General features: G+C 48.4%; 1 protein-coding gene across 9 annotated transcripts in view; it reads left to right on the top strand.

Annotated features, from left to right (window-relative positions):
• The window catches only part of KDM2A (lysine demethylase 2A), a 106,561-nt gene extending 93,156 nt beyond the window's left edge, over positions 1–13,405 (top strand). For 8 of the 9 annotated variants that reach the window (XM_060158456.1, XM_060158451.1, XM_060158450.1 and 5 more), the window contains 8 exons: positions 1,330–1,599; positions 2,143–2,274; positions 3,830–3,919; positions 5,857–6,569; positions 8,471–8,634; positions 9,229–9,387; positions 9,966–10,181; positions 10,614–13,405. In XM_060158456.1, the coding sequence (XP_060014439.1) occupies positions 1,330–1,599; positions 2,143–2,274; positions 3,830–3,919; positions 5,857–6,569; positions 8,471–8,634; positions 9,229–9,387; positions 9,966–10,181; positions 10,614–10,795 (1,926 nt within the window). In that variant the 3' untranslated portion in view covers positions 10,796–13,405. The remainder of the gene's footprint in view (positions 1–1,329; positions 1,600–2,142; positions 2,275–3,829; positions 3,920–5,856; positions 6,570–8,470; positions 8,635–9,228; positions 9,388–9,965; positions 10,182–10,613) is intronic. The other variant, XR_009542298.1, reaches the window with a different exon arrangement.
• The last annotated feature ends 222 nt before the right edge of the window (positions 13,406–13,627 follow it).

Genomic DNA, 13,627 nt, shown 5'->3' with positions numbered 1-13,627 from the left:
GAAAATCATTACTCAGTTCTGTTTTGCCTCTTAAGTCAGGATAATTGGCTATCTTTGGAGGTGACTCTCTTAACGGAACTGTCAAACTAGGAGACCTGCCTCCAGTTTCAGATGCCAAGAATGGATCAGTTCCTATCCTTCTGGCCCAGTGACTCAATTATTTTCATACATCTGATGTAAAACTAGTTAAAATAATTGCATATACATTTAAAAGGCTAGATGTTTATATTGGAGTGAGACCACACTCTCAAGTTTCCCCTTAATTTGGACTTTTCAGTATTGAATTGAAAAGAGAGGAAAGCAGTTACCCATTAGTTAGTAAATTGTCAGTTATGAATTTTCATGCCTCTTCAGTCAGGTCCTGTATAGTTTTTTCCCATATTGTCCTTTGTCAAGGTCAGTGATAGCATTCTGATCCTGGTCGTGAGTCTGGCAAATAAATTAGGCCCTTCTTTGGTTCCCTAGCTAAAACTTGCAGAGCCATCACATTCCAGGAACGTTTAGGCAGAATATAAAGGTGTGTATCTAAAAGATGTCTTTGAAGAACCACTTCCTCCTTCCTAAGTAGTGTCATCCCACTTGGCTCATGCATGGCCACATGGGACTGCCTCAGAACAGCATTTCTGGCCCTGGCTGTTGAGTGTTCTGTGTCAGAAAAGTACTTAAGGCACAGTGGGAAATTAAAGAAGTGGAAGACATAGTCCTTGTTCTTGAAAAGATAACCAGCAGGGTAAAATACAAGTGCTAAAATTATAAACATATACCTTAGAGATTTATTCCGCCCTTACCTATTATTGGAGTGTCTCCTGTGTACCAGGTTGTAGGCTTGGATTTGGAATAATAAAGAACAAGACTTGTCTCACCCTCAAGTAGTTTACTGTCTTCTTCAGGAATGTATTCTGAGTAGTAATATTCAGGATAAGGAAATACTAGAGTGCCCCTGGAATGACTTTGGTACATAGAAAGCTTCAGGGAAGGGTAGCTCAGCAGAGTGAGAGGGATGGGGCTGAAGTAGTCTGAAGGGATTAGCAAACTTTTTCCATAAAGATAATGTGTAGGTAATAAATATAATAAATAAAGATAATTTTTTTAGGTTTTGCAGGCCATACAGTCTGTTGCAGCTTCTCAGTTCTGCCACTGTGCTTGAAAGCACCCGTGGACAAAACATAAACAAGGGAACATGGTTTTGTTCCAATAAAATTTTATTTACAAAAACAGGCAGTGGGCGGTTTGCCCTCTGGCCATAGTTTGCCAAGCCGTGTAGTGATCTACCCCCTCCAGTCCTTAAAACTACCTGATATGTTTGACCTCACTGCTTTTTCTTTCTAGCTTAAATTCCCGACCCGGCCAAAGGTGCGGGTTCCTACCATCCCCATCACAAAGCCTCACACTATGAAACCAGCTCCACGGTTAACACCTGTGAGGCCAGCTGCTGCCTCCCCCATAGTGTCAGGAGCCAGGCGGAGACGAGTGCGATGTCGAAAATGCAAAGCCTGTGTGCAAGGAGAGTGTGGTGTCTGCCACTACTGCAGGGACATGAAGAAGTTTGGGGGCCCTGGTCGCATGAAGCAGTCCTGTGTTCTCCGGCAGTGCTTGGCAGTGAGTGATCTGCTGGGTAAAGAATATGGGGGAGGGGGGGTGGTACCAGGGCACCGAAATACACACAGTGTAGACTTCAGAGTTGGGAAGACAAGGTTTTGCTCTCTTTATGGCTTTCTTCATTTTGTCCCTTTTTTCTCTAGGTTTAGAAAGAAGGTATCTAATATTTAAAATAATCGAATTTAATCTTTCAGCCTTAGCCAATTTTCAACTGAGGGACCAGCACTTGAAGGGCAAATCACTGCTGTCTGTCCCCTCTTTAAGTGGATTAGAAAGGAAGGACCTGAGAGGCCAAGGACAGGCCAACTGAAAATAAACTGATCTCTTTTGGTCTCTTGTCCTCAGCTAGTTGACTCTCCCCATTTTCTTCCTTAGCCATTTTTCCTGCCAAAACCTCTCTTCTCACCACCCAGTCTCTGTGCTCTCTAAGTGTTTACTAGAGAATTACAGGAACCAAATCGTCCATCTTTGGTTAAAGGGAAGCTGAAATGATAAGGATCTAAGCCTGCTCTTTTCTTGGTTTCTGTCTTTGTCCTCGTGTAGCCCAGACTGCCTCACTCAGTCACGTGTTCCCTCTGTGGAGAGGTGGATCAAAATGAGGAGACACAGGACTTTGAGAAGAAACTCATGGAATGCTGTGTCTGCAACGAGATTGTTCATCCTGGCTGCCTCCAGGTGAGGAGAGGCCTAAGGGGCCCATGAGGTCTCCGCTTATAGAATGTCTAAAGATACTGAGTGGAGCAGAGGAAAGTGGAACATCTGTCATGAGAGGCTGGCAGCATCCCTACTGTGGGTCATGTAGTGGTCTAACATCTGCTCTTGATTCAGTGTCTGTATTCAATGTCAGGCACTGTGCTAGACCCTGAGGATAAACCGGTACACAAAATAGTCCTGGTTCCTACCCTCATGGAGCTTACAGTCTGGCCTCTGGTGGGTATGTTTGGAGTCCCCAGGCCATCGTGGCATAGCCTAGTCTGTTTTGGAATGCCTCATGCCTTTAAGTGCCTCTGTTACATACTTCATTTTATCTCTGGATATTAGTTCCTGAAAGATGGTGAGAGTAATACTGTCAGCTAATATTTAATGTGTGTTCAGTCTGTATCAGGCTCGGTGCACACCCGGAGAGCTTTAAAAAAAAAAAAGTAGTAACAGGAATTCCCTGGTGGTCCAGTGGTCAAGACTCCGTACTTTCATTGCCGAGGGTCTGGGTTCAATCCCTGGTCAGGGAACTAACTAAGATCCCGCAAGCCGCACAGCACAGCCAAAAAAAAGTAGTTAGAAGGTTCAAAAAAAAGAAGGTTCAGACCTCAACCTCAGAGGTTGAGTCAACTCTTCTGTCATGGACTCTGGGCCCAGGCGTGTTCAAAAGCTCCCCGAGTGATTCTAATGTGCAGCCGGAGTGAAGAAGCACTCTTTTACATATACTCCCTTGTCTAATCTTTAAGACAGCCCTGTGAAGTTGGGTCTGACCTGTTTCTTCTTTAAGTTTTCTTTAAATCTAAAATGCATTGGTGCTGGTACTTTCTTGGTCTTCCTGAAGGTGGCAACTATGTCATGACTACCACCTGGCTGACAGTGATTATAAGACACTGTTAATTGTGAGAAACAGCCCAGTTTCAGAAGATTCAAACGTGAAAATATGCATCTTAGAGTTGATAAAATAAGGTATTATCTTCATGATGATGACAATGGTTAATACAAAGTGTTTACTACATGCCAGGCATTTTTCTAAACATTTTACATAGTACATAATTCATTTAATCCTTACCACTACCCTGTAAAATGGGTATTGTTATTTATCCTCACTTAACAGTTGAGTCACAGAGACCCCAAACCATAACTAAGTCTTAACCATTATGCCCCACTGTCAAGATCACACTGGCACTGTTTCTGTGTGTCCAGTTCGTTTTACAAAGTGGCATGAGACCCTCAGGAGAATGTATGTGTCAGGGGAAGAGACCCCAGATTGACCCAGACTCTTGGGAATCTTCTCTTGGAGTCTAAACTTGATCAGGTAACCAAGAGTGAGGATGGCCAGTTTCCCACTGTCTGGGAGTGAGGCCAGATGGTTCTCTATCTTTCTCCCCTGTGGACCAGTGTGTTTAAGAGTGGGTAACTCTTCCCAACCATGTGGCTGTGTTATTGTTTGATAAAGGAAACTTAAGAGACAGGTTGGGTTTTGTCTGTTTTTTAAATGAGACAGATTTTTAACATCGTTATCTGCCTACAGATGGATGGAGAGGGTTTGCTTAACGAGGAATTGCCAAATTGCTGGGAGTGTCCAAAGTGCTACCAGGAGGACAGCTCAGAGAAAACCCAGGTAAGGGAACTTTCTCCAATCTTGCACTGTGAGAAGGAAGGAAGCATCAAGCTCAGGATAACGTTTGCCTTTGCATCTTTATTTGCAAGATTATTTTTTATTGTGTTTTGTTTGCTATCTTTTTTTTTTCCTTTGGTTAATTATATTTCTTTTGAGTTTTAAATTTTGTGGGTTTTTTTACTATTGAATATTGTTGGGGGTCTTGGGGGTCTGCAAATTCCTGAGGTTCTTTTACACTTTGGGGCCCTTGAAAAAGAGAAGCCACAGCTGGGCTGTTTGAGGAGGGAAATGAGGTGAGCTTGGGCTGCTCATGAGGAATGAAACTTGAGGGGAGGCAGTGACCCGAGTCAGCTGGTAAATACGGTGGTATACTGGAGTTTCCAGTTAGGCAGGTTTACATTTTTGTCATCTTCACCTTTGTGGCAGAAAACCCTGCCCTCGTGCCCAATTGTGTCCTACAGAGGCCGTCCCTCCTCTGGAGGGGATCAGTGCCATGACCTTGGCCCCAGGCTACTACTGTTGCTGGTCCAGTGGTCACCAGTAATGTCAAAGGACCAAAAAGACTCTGGTTACTCCAGCCAGGAAGGCAAGACCTGTTAAGGGCACATACAGAGGAGGCCGTTGGCTTCGTGTCAGTCATCCATGCCCTGGTGGATGATTCCAGGTACCCTGCGCAGGAGTAGGGACACATTTCCTTGTTTTCTTTCTCTTTCTTCCCACTTAGGCACTGAGGTCATTGAATTTTCAGTCTAAATATCTTTGAGGGCAAAGATTTCTGGAGTTGACTAGTGCTAAAGTTCTCCTTATTCCAAGTTCTTATACTAGCAGCAAGTTCTTTTAGTAATAGCTTTTACATGTGTCTTCACTGGTGGTGGTGGTGGTGGTGGTGGTGGGCGTGGTGGTGGTGGGCGCTTGCTATAGCAGATGGATTGGCAGATACTTTAATATTACCTTCTAATGCATTGTAAAAGCCAGCACCCAAAAGTTGGTCATTCTCTTCCAACCATAGTGATCTAAGAATATAAGGAGAAAAGGGAGCAGAATTGTTGCATAGGGACACAAAATGTCTCCTTAAAGGAAATCTGAACTACTGCTGTGATACCTAGTGGAGCACATTGGTTAGGCTTCATTGCAGCATAGCCAAGGTGGGCTTCAGGAAGGGACAAGTGACCGGTAAGCACAAGTGGCAGAGGGTGAGGTTGTGCTTTTTTTGTGAGATGTTGGCTTCACCAAACTTGAATTCCTCATTTTCATCCTGAGGAGATTCCTCTGGGAGCAGTGCAGTTTCTCGTTCTCAGCATAATCTCTCACCTGTGGTTGGTCTCCCGGGACAGCGTGAGGCACTGAGTGGAAGCAGCAGCCTGGTAGGGTCGAGCTTAGACCCTGGTAGAGCTAAAAGTCAGTAGTGTTTACTGCTATCACAATCAACATCCTAGTTCAAATATATATGTAGGCTGCTTTTCTTCCAACAGAAGCATCTCTTGGGTGTTTAAAATGGTCAGATGGCATAGGGGTAGAGTTGTGGCCTCTTTAAAGCATTTCTTTACCCAGGGAATTATAACCAAAAAATTGGGACAAGAGCTGAATAGGGCAGGCTATGGAATCATGCAGCCCAAATTTGGATCCCACTCCTCTGTACTTGGACACAGACCTTTCTGTCACAGGTAGATTTCCCAAGTGACCTATTTCGAGGGTTTTGCTCTGTAATCAGCTTTCTCCAGCACAGACGTGAGCTCAGTTGCTGATCCTGGCAGAGTCTAGATTGCAGACGGAGGAGATGACCACCCTGCAGCAGGTAGAGATCCCTTTCCCCGTAGAAAAGCAGTGGCCTGCCTTCTCGCTAGTCCTCTGAGAGCAACAGTGAGGTTGACCCTGTAAGTGTAGAGGGTTTTGAAGAAATGAGGCACTGATGTGGCGTTTGGGGGCCTGTTTTGCAGAAGCGGAAAATGGAAGAGAGTGACGAAGAAGCCGTGCAAGCCAAAGTCCTGCGGCCCCTGCGGAGCTGCGACGAGCCCCTCACGCCCCCACCTCACTCGCCCACCTCCATGCTGCAGCTCATCCACGACCCGGCCTCCCCCCGGGGCGTGGTGACTCGTTCATCCCCTGGGGCCGGCCCCAGCGACCACCACAGTGCCAGCCGCGATGAGCGCTTCAAACGGCGGCAGTTGCTGCGGCTGCAGGCCACAGAGCGCACCATGGTACGGGAAAAGGAGAACAATCCCAGCGGCAAAAAGGAGCTGTCTGAAGTTGAGAAAGCCAAGATCCGGGGATCGTACCTCACTGTCACGCTACAGAGGCCCACCAAAGAGCTCCACGGGACATCCATTGTGCCCAAGCTGCAGGCCATCACGGCCTCCTCTGCCAACCTTCGCCATTCCCCCCGTGTGCTAGTGCAGCACTGCCCAGCCCGAACCCCCCAGCGTGGGGATGAGGAGGGGCTGGGGGGAGAGGAGGAGGAAGAGGAGGAGGAGGAGGAGGAAGATGACAGTGCAGAGGAGGGGGGTGCAGCCAGGCTGAATGGCCGGGGCAGTTGGGCTCAGGATGGAGACGAAAGCTGGATGCAGCGGGAGGTCTGGATGTCTGTCTTCCGCTACCTCAGCCGCAGAGAACTTTGTGAATGTATGCGAGTGTGCAAGACGTGGTATAAATGGTGAGCAGGGATACAGGGATCAGGAATAGGGGTACGGGAGTAGGTGGCAGGTTTCCATATGAGAACAGCATGTGTCTTGGCATCTGGAGGCTTGTCGGGTCCTAAAGGATTAAATCAACCCAGTCTGTTCCCCAGACGGTGGGTCCTGTTAAATATGTGGCCAGTTGTGCCTGCAGGTGTCATTGGGGAAATTTGGCCCTTTGCATCCTCTCCCTGCTACTTTCCCATCTCTCTTTACTGGACTTAAGGATGGATTTGTACATTTGGGCCTGGGGGATGGATTTGTAGTTTGTGCTAAAACTTCAGAGTCATAATCCCCCTACCCCCCAGTCAACTGAACTTGTTATACATTTGTTGAGAGCCTGTGATACGCCAGTCACTCTCCTGGTGCTGGTGACACAGATGACTGCTGTTAAGCCCCTGCCTCAGTTATGTCTCCATCTAATGAGAGAGGTATACATGCTTTTAAAACACTTTGAAGGTGCTCACAGGCTCACAATTTGCCATAGTTTTAATTCTCATCCTCTAAACCTGGATCGGAATTCCTTTCTCCAGCAAGCAGTTCAGTGTTGAAGCTTCCTGAGACTTAGTTGTCCTTCTTAGTGAGACCTGCCATTTCTTCTCAAGTTAAACGTTAAGACAAGGGAGGGGGGGGATACCTAGAGGTGATAAAGATTTCCACTGGGCATTGTTTTCCTTTAAGCTTCTGGACCCTAGGACATATCCTTTATATCTGGGTCAAATCCCATTACAGTAGTTTTCAAAGTGTGATGCCTGGACCAGTGACATCACCTGGGACCTTGTTAGAAGTTCAGGTTTTCAGGGCCCATCTCAGACCTACTGAATCAGAACCTTGGGGGCGGGGCCAGGCAATCTGTTTTTAATAAATTCTCCACCAGGGGATTCTGATACACATTAAAGTTTGAGATCCCCTGCTCTATTGTAAGCAGCCTGTTTCTGCCATAAAAGTTTCATGTGCCATTGGTGAAGTTTTTTCAGTCTTTAAATAAAGACTCCATTCTTTGCAAACTTGAGTTTATTTCCCAAATCTGAATTAATATGTGATCTACCCAAATTCTCCTAATATTTCTCTTCGTAGGGCTAGTGGGCCTGCCTGGCTCTATCCCTCAGTTTCCAGGCCAAGCCACATAAGACTCGCATTATGTGCCGTCTCCTCTTCCCCTGCCAGCCAGACTCTGAGCCAGGCTGGGGAGCAGGAACTATAAAATATTAAACAGAAGCCTGCATGTTGCAGTGCTATTTGTGGCCTATGGACTTGTAGATTGCAGTGGAAGGGCAAGCCTCTCCTTTTCAGTTCTGGTCTGGACTGGCTAGAAAATGTAAAGATAGCACTGAAACCCAAGGGTGGTAGAGGACTCTCCAGGCCTGATTTTAATAAAGAGCCTCTTTCGACCTGATACAGTAATGGCTCTTTGTGGAGCTCAAGGCAAAATGAACTGTGGATGTGCCACGTAGCGCCCTGCGTCTCAGGCAGCTGGGAGACACTGTGATGAGGGAGAGAGTAGAGGGAAGCCTAGTAGCTTCCAGCAGTTAAGAAGTCAAAAAACTTTTTGATGTTCCCTTATATATACTTTGATGGGAGCCGTACCATTTTAATGCAAATGAGGGGTTATAGTATATTGTTTCACTGTGTGTCCCTAACAATTGTGCTGTGTTCTCAGCCCATCCAGAGTAAATCAGGGTGAACTGGTCAAGTAATCCCTATTCTCTGAGGCAAAAAAATGACAGGGCATGATCCTTGTATGCATGTAGAAGAATCTAGAGAAGGTGAATCCTCCAGGTGCTCTGCTTTTCCCAGAAGCCTCCAGCAGCCTGTGATGAAGTTCCTCTGACAAGGGACATCAGGTATTGACAGCTAGTTCTCTTTCCTTCTGTCACAGGTGCTGCGACAAGAGACTTTGGACAAAAATTGACTTGAGTAGGTGTAAGGCTATTGTACCCCAGGCTCTCAGTGGCATCATCAAGAGGCAGCCAGTTAGCCTCGACCTCAGTTGGACCAACATCTCCAAAAAACAACTGACGTGGCTCGTCAATAGGCTGCCAGGTGAGCAGCCCTGCGCTGTCCTTCCAAGGGCAGGCAGGGAAAGCTGCGTTGTTGGCAGCACTTCTTAGAATTGCTTTAGGGCAATTTAGGGCAGCAGTCTGTGCCATTGTTGCCTCTCTGCTTAGCAAGACACTTAGCCTGGGCCATCTTAACTGCCAGTCCCCACGGTGCCACTCTGGACTGGCAGGCCAATCACTGCAGTAGACAATGAAGAGAACGGGATCAGGTGCTGCTGCCAGCCCTGCAGGTCTGCTCAGCATAGCCACTGAAGAGGAAATTTGAGTAAGATGTTGCCTTGATCAGCCCCTTGTAAGGCCTTGTTCCCCTAAGCATTTTGAGGTCTTGGATAAAGAGGAAGTCACTCACACTTACATGACTCTGGTAGGAACTAAGCAGTCCATTTTACCACCAGAGTTAGATGTAATTTAGGAAAGCATAGGAGTCTTTGAGCTGGATTACTAGAGTAAGATTAGGACATGGTCCCTCTCTCCATTAGACTGGGCATCTGTTTACCTTGATCTGATCAGCTGGTAGTTGAGGCTTTGGATGGGCTGGTAGAGTGTATTATTGCGTGTCTGTTTCCTTCCATTGCAGGACTGAAAGACCTCCTCCTGGCAGGCTGCTCCTGGTCTGCAGTCTCTGCCCTCAGCACCTCCAGCTGCCCCCTTCTCAGGACCCTTGATCTTCGGTGGGCAGTAGGAATCAAGGACCCTCAAATTCGGGACTTGCTGACTCCACCGGCTGATAAACCAGGTGTGCTCTGGGCCTGATTTCTCTGTGCTCCTCTTGGGGTAGCTTTGTCTTTCAGCTGAACTTCATTCCCAGAAGCTAAGGTTCTGATGCTGTTGAAGAGTAGAAAAATGCAAATTGAAAACAGAGTGATGGACTGCGTACAAGTACAGGTTACCTGTTTATAGATAACTACCAACAAAGAAAGGAGTAAGTCCATTTTGTGGGTTAGTGGAGCTTGGGGCTTAGAGAATAAGCCCGAGGAAGCTCAGGAAGGCTTCATGGTTGAGGTGGAACATTGAAAGCTGTTTCCATGATAGTCTAGAAAAGTGCGGGAGTGTGGGAAGGAGAGGAGCATTCCACACATACCCCTTTGCTGTGTAAGTGAGGCACAGTCCAGCAGCTGGGAAGAAAGAAAACGTGTCTGGTTTCCTAGAAACGGCCCCCACGCACTGCTCACTCCCTGAAGGGAAGCGTGTGGGCAGTTCTGCTTATTAACCCCTGCAGGGGGGCCTGGCCAGCAAGTAGCTGAAGCTGCCTGCAGCTTTGGAGCTGGACTAGAGTTGGGAATTTTGATCTAGGCCCTTCTCTTGCCTGTGCAGGTCAGGACAATCGCAGCAAGCTCCGGAACATGACTGACTTCCGGCTGGCGGGCCTTGACATCACAGATGCCACGCTTCGCCTCATCATCCGCCACATGCCCCTCCTGTCTCGACTCGACCTCAGTCACTGCAGCCACCTGACAGATCAGTCCTCCAATCTACTCACCGCTGTTGGGTCTTCCACTCGTTACTCCCTCACAGAGCTCAACATGGCAGGTATGGCGCTGTGATGTTTTGTGACAAACTGCCCCCTGCCTCCCAGAAGCCCAGCCCTCCTTGGAGCTTGACCGGTGGAACAGAAAGAACATGGTCTGTTGACTAAACCATGTTAATTTGTTTCCTGACATCTGGACAAGGACATGGAACTCTGTCCCTTTTGTAACTGATGGGAACTAAGGCCTCGAGCAGTTGTCAGGTGCCTAAGAGCACAGCCACCACCCAGCTGCAGTTTGGTGAGCCTTGCAGTGCAGGGAGTGCAGTGGCAGGGGGCCTTCAGAGGCCGCTGTGCTGATGGCGCTTCTGGTCTCTGAGCCAGGTAGTTATGGGAAAAAGGGGGCTTTTGTTTAGCATTTTGAAGGCAAGCTGGGAAATTGAGGCTCCTGTGGCTGTGTGTACATAGCATTGTCCTTGTGGTCACTTTCCCCACAGGTTGCAATAAATTGACAGACCAGACCCTGATCTACCTACGGCGCATCGCCAATGTCACCTTGATCGACCTTCGAGGATGCAAGCAGATCACTCGAAAAGCCTGCGAGCACTTCATCTCAGACTTGTCCATCAACAGTCTCTACTGCCTGTCTGACGAGAAGCTGATACAGAAGATCAGCTAAGACACACCCAGCCCAGACTGAACAGGAAACCGATCTTCCCCTGACTCCCCAGCCAGGAGAGCCTCTCTCCCCGACCCTGCACGGGCTCTGAGGCCAGCGTCACACTCCCTCTCTGCTCTCCTGTCCCTTGAGCCCTTCCCTTACAGCCGGGGCAGAGAGGGTGGTGGACACCAGGCTTACCTGCCTGCTTCTCTCCCTCCTAAGGAGAAGGGGGTAGCAAATTGATCTGAGGGGAAAGCACAGGCTGTGTGCTGTCACAGTGCCTGCTTGCTTGCTCACCCACTCGCTCACTCGCCTGCCAGGAGGCTGGGCTCTCAGTTTGGGGTGTCTGTGCAACCGTCATCTGCACTGGGCCCTGGGGTCCTCCTCCCCATCCATGGTCCCCAGCAGTGCCTGGTTCTGAGCAAACTCCCAGGGAAGAAAGTGGCCCTATCTCCGTGGCCAGGTTCTCCTTATGGTGTCCAGTGCGTGTCTCTCCTCCATCACACTCTCCCGGCTTATGCAGGAGGGGCCAGCAGCCCCAGGAATGCCAGCCCCATGCAGATCACACTGGTGCTGTTGAGGTGTCTGAAACCTCTTGTTGTGTCTGTGCTCTCCCTCCTCTCCTCTCCTTTAGCTTGATCCCGTCCGATGCTCGTGGTAGTTCACATAATGAGGTTCCCCCAGCCCAGACTTGCCTGCTAGTTTCTGTGAAGTCCTTGTTGCACTTATTGGGGTTGAGGCTCTTCAGAGGAGCTGGAACTGTCTACCCCAGGGACACCCCCATTTTATTGCTTTCCAGGCAGATTCTGGGACAGGCACCATCTCCCCATTCCCTCCTTCTTCAGCCTGCCCTGCCCTTTTCCACACTTACCTTATTCCCACCTGAATAGGGCTTTCCCAGGATGCGTGTCCTCAGAGGGAGCAGCCTATCTCCCCCAGCTGGGGGGGATCAGAGAACTAGGCCAAGTCCTCACCTGCCTCCCAGCAGGCTCCGGGCCTCAGGTGTCCCGTAGCCACCAGAGCCCAGGCCTGTGTCTAGCCCTAGTGGCTCACTGATCTGGCACCTTTGGAGGGGTGGGAGGTCCTGCTTAGAAGCCAGTCACCTGCCCTCTGCCTGCAGCCATGGAAGGGGGTGTGCATGTGCCTGTGTGTGTGTGGCTGAGTGTAGTAAGCGTGTGTGTGGAGGGAAGGAGGGGAGCGTGGTATCTCCCACTCCACCGCCCTGTGTCGAGCCCCATCAGCTGCCCCCTCTTACTTTGCATTGAACGGCCTGTCCAAAGATCCTCTCTCTAGGGCAGCAGAGAGCTTTTTGCACTTTAAAAAAAAAAAAAAAAATGGAAAGAAAGGTCGGAATTTCTTTTGGGTCAATATTTAAGTGTGTGAGGAGATGCTCAGTAGCAGCAGCCTGTGGCAAGAGCTTATAAATGATAGACGCGGATTTGCACTCTGCTCCCCATCTGTAAGGATAGCGAGATAGCACAACCTTGCCCCACCTTCTCGTCCTCCAGCCCATCCCTTCCTGGCCCCTTTCCTGCAGCCCAGTCTCAGGCTCTCCTCCTCCTGAAGCCCTTTGGGGGAGGGGAAGGAGCCCAGGCACCAGGGGTCTGAAGTGTGAGCCACCCCAAGGAGAGACGCCACATGCACCCTTGCCACTTCCAAAGCAATAGAGGCAGAGGGGCTCCCTCTTTGCCACCTAGCCCAGCTTTGACCCTGGCATTGACTGGCCTCCTAAGAGAAAACTGGGTCTTGGGAGGGGGTGGCATTGTGTCTGTTTCTTCCAATCTGCTGATTCTCTTGGCTGCACCTTAGAAGCAGCAGTCTGCTCCCGTGACCCTCTGCCCCTTCCATTGGTCTCCAGGCCCCAGCCAACTGGGGCTGAAACTTTGAGGAAATGCCAGTGACTTATTCCAGAGTGCCTCAGTTAGGGGAACTTCTCTGTAAAGAACCCTGGGTATTGAGCAAAAACCTTATTAATATTATTGTTAATGACCTATAATTGGAAGCTTCCTGCCTTTTTTTGGTTGCTCCTGTGGAAAATACTGAAAAGATTACTTTGTTTTGTTTTCTTGTCTTTTTATAAAAGGGGAGGTGGAGAGACCCCTTCAGAGCAGGGATTGTGCCGGGAGAGTGCCTCTGACTTTGGGACGTTTCATCTACAGAAATTTCCAAGCTGATGGTTTGTTTTGGGTTTTGGTTTCTATTTTTGTTTTTGGTTTGGAAAAACAAGCATTTTTACCGCGCACGTAAATTGGTCAGCAGAAAAGGGAGCTCAGGAGTGGCAGCCAATGGACCTGTGCCCTTGCTGGGTTTTCCTTTTCTCTGGGACTGTGAGGGGGAAAATGGTTTTTAGAGGTGAGGGTTGGTCCATGTGGAGGAAAGAAAGTCTGTCTTTGGGGACAGAGGAACCTGGGAGTTCCGCCAAATTTCCTGCAATCTGCTCTTAGACACGGCCTTGCCAGGAGAGCTTGCCTTCCTCAGACCGCGGGACCAGACACCCTGCCTCCATCTTTCCGAGCACCGGGGCGAAAGACCACAAGGAAAGGAAGAAAATTTATATATATATATAATATAAAATCACTTGGTGATTAAAAAATAACTGCTCCATAAATAAAACTCCTAAAGTCACTATGTTTAAAGGGTTTGGTTGTGTTTTTGTTTTCGGAGAAATATTGTAAATATATATTTTTTGTTGCTGATTTAGAGTCAATCTCCAATGTTGTGCTAAAAAATTAAATTAAATGTAAGCATTAAGGGGACAAGTCATGCTATCTCAGTTGACACATTGGGGTTATTTTGGGCCAGGGAAGGAGGGAAGCTAGTTGGACTTTTGTTTTCTAAACGTTCTCCACT

Source organism: Lagenorhynchus albirostris, chromosome 9 (assembly GCF_949774975.1).
Source record: "Lagenorhynchus albirostris chromosome 9, mLagAlb1.1, whole genome shotgun sequence".
NCBI lineage: Eukaryota > Metazoa > Chordata > Mammalia > Artiodactyla > Delphinidae > Lagenorhynchus > Lagenorhynchus albirostris.
This window is presented reverse-complemented; position numbering and strand designations above follow the sequence as displayed.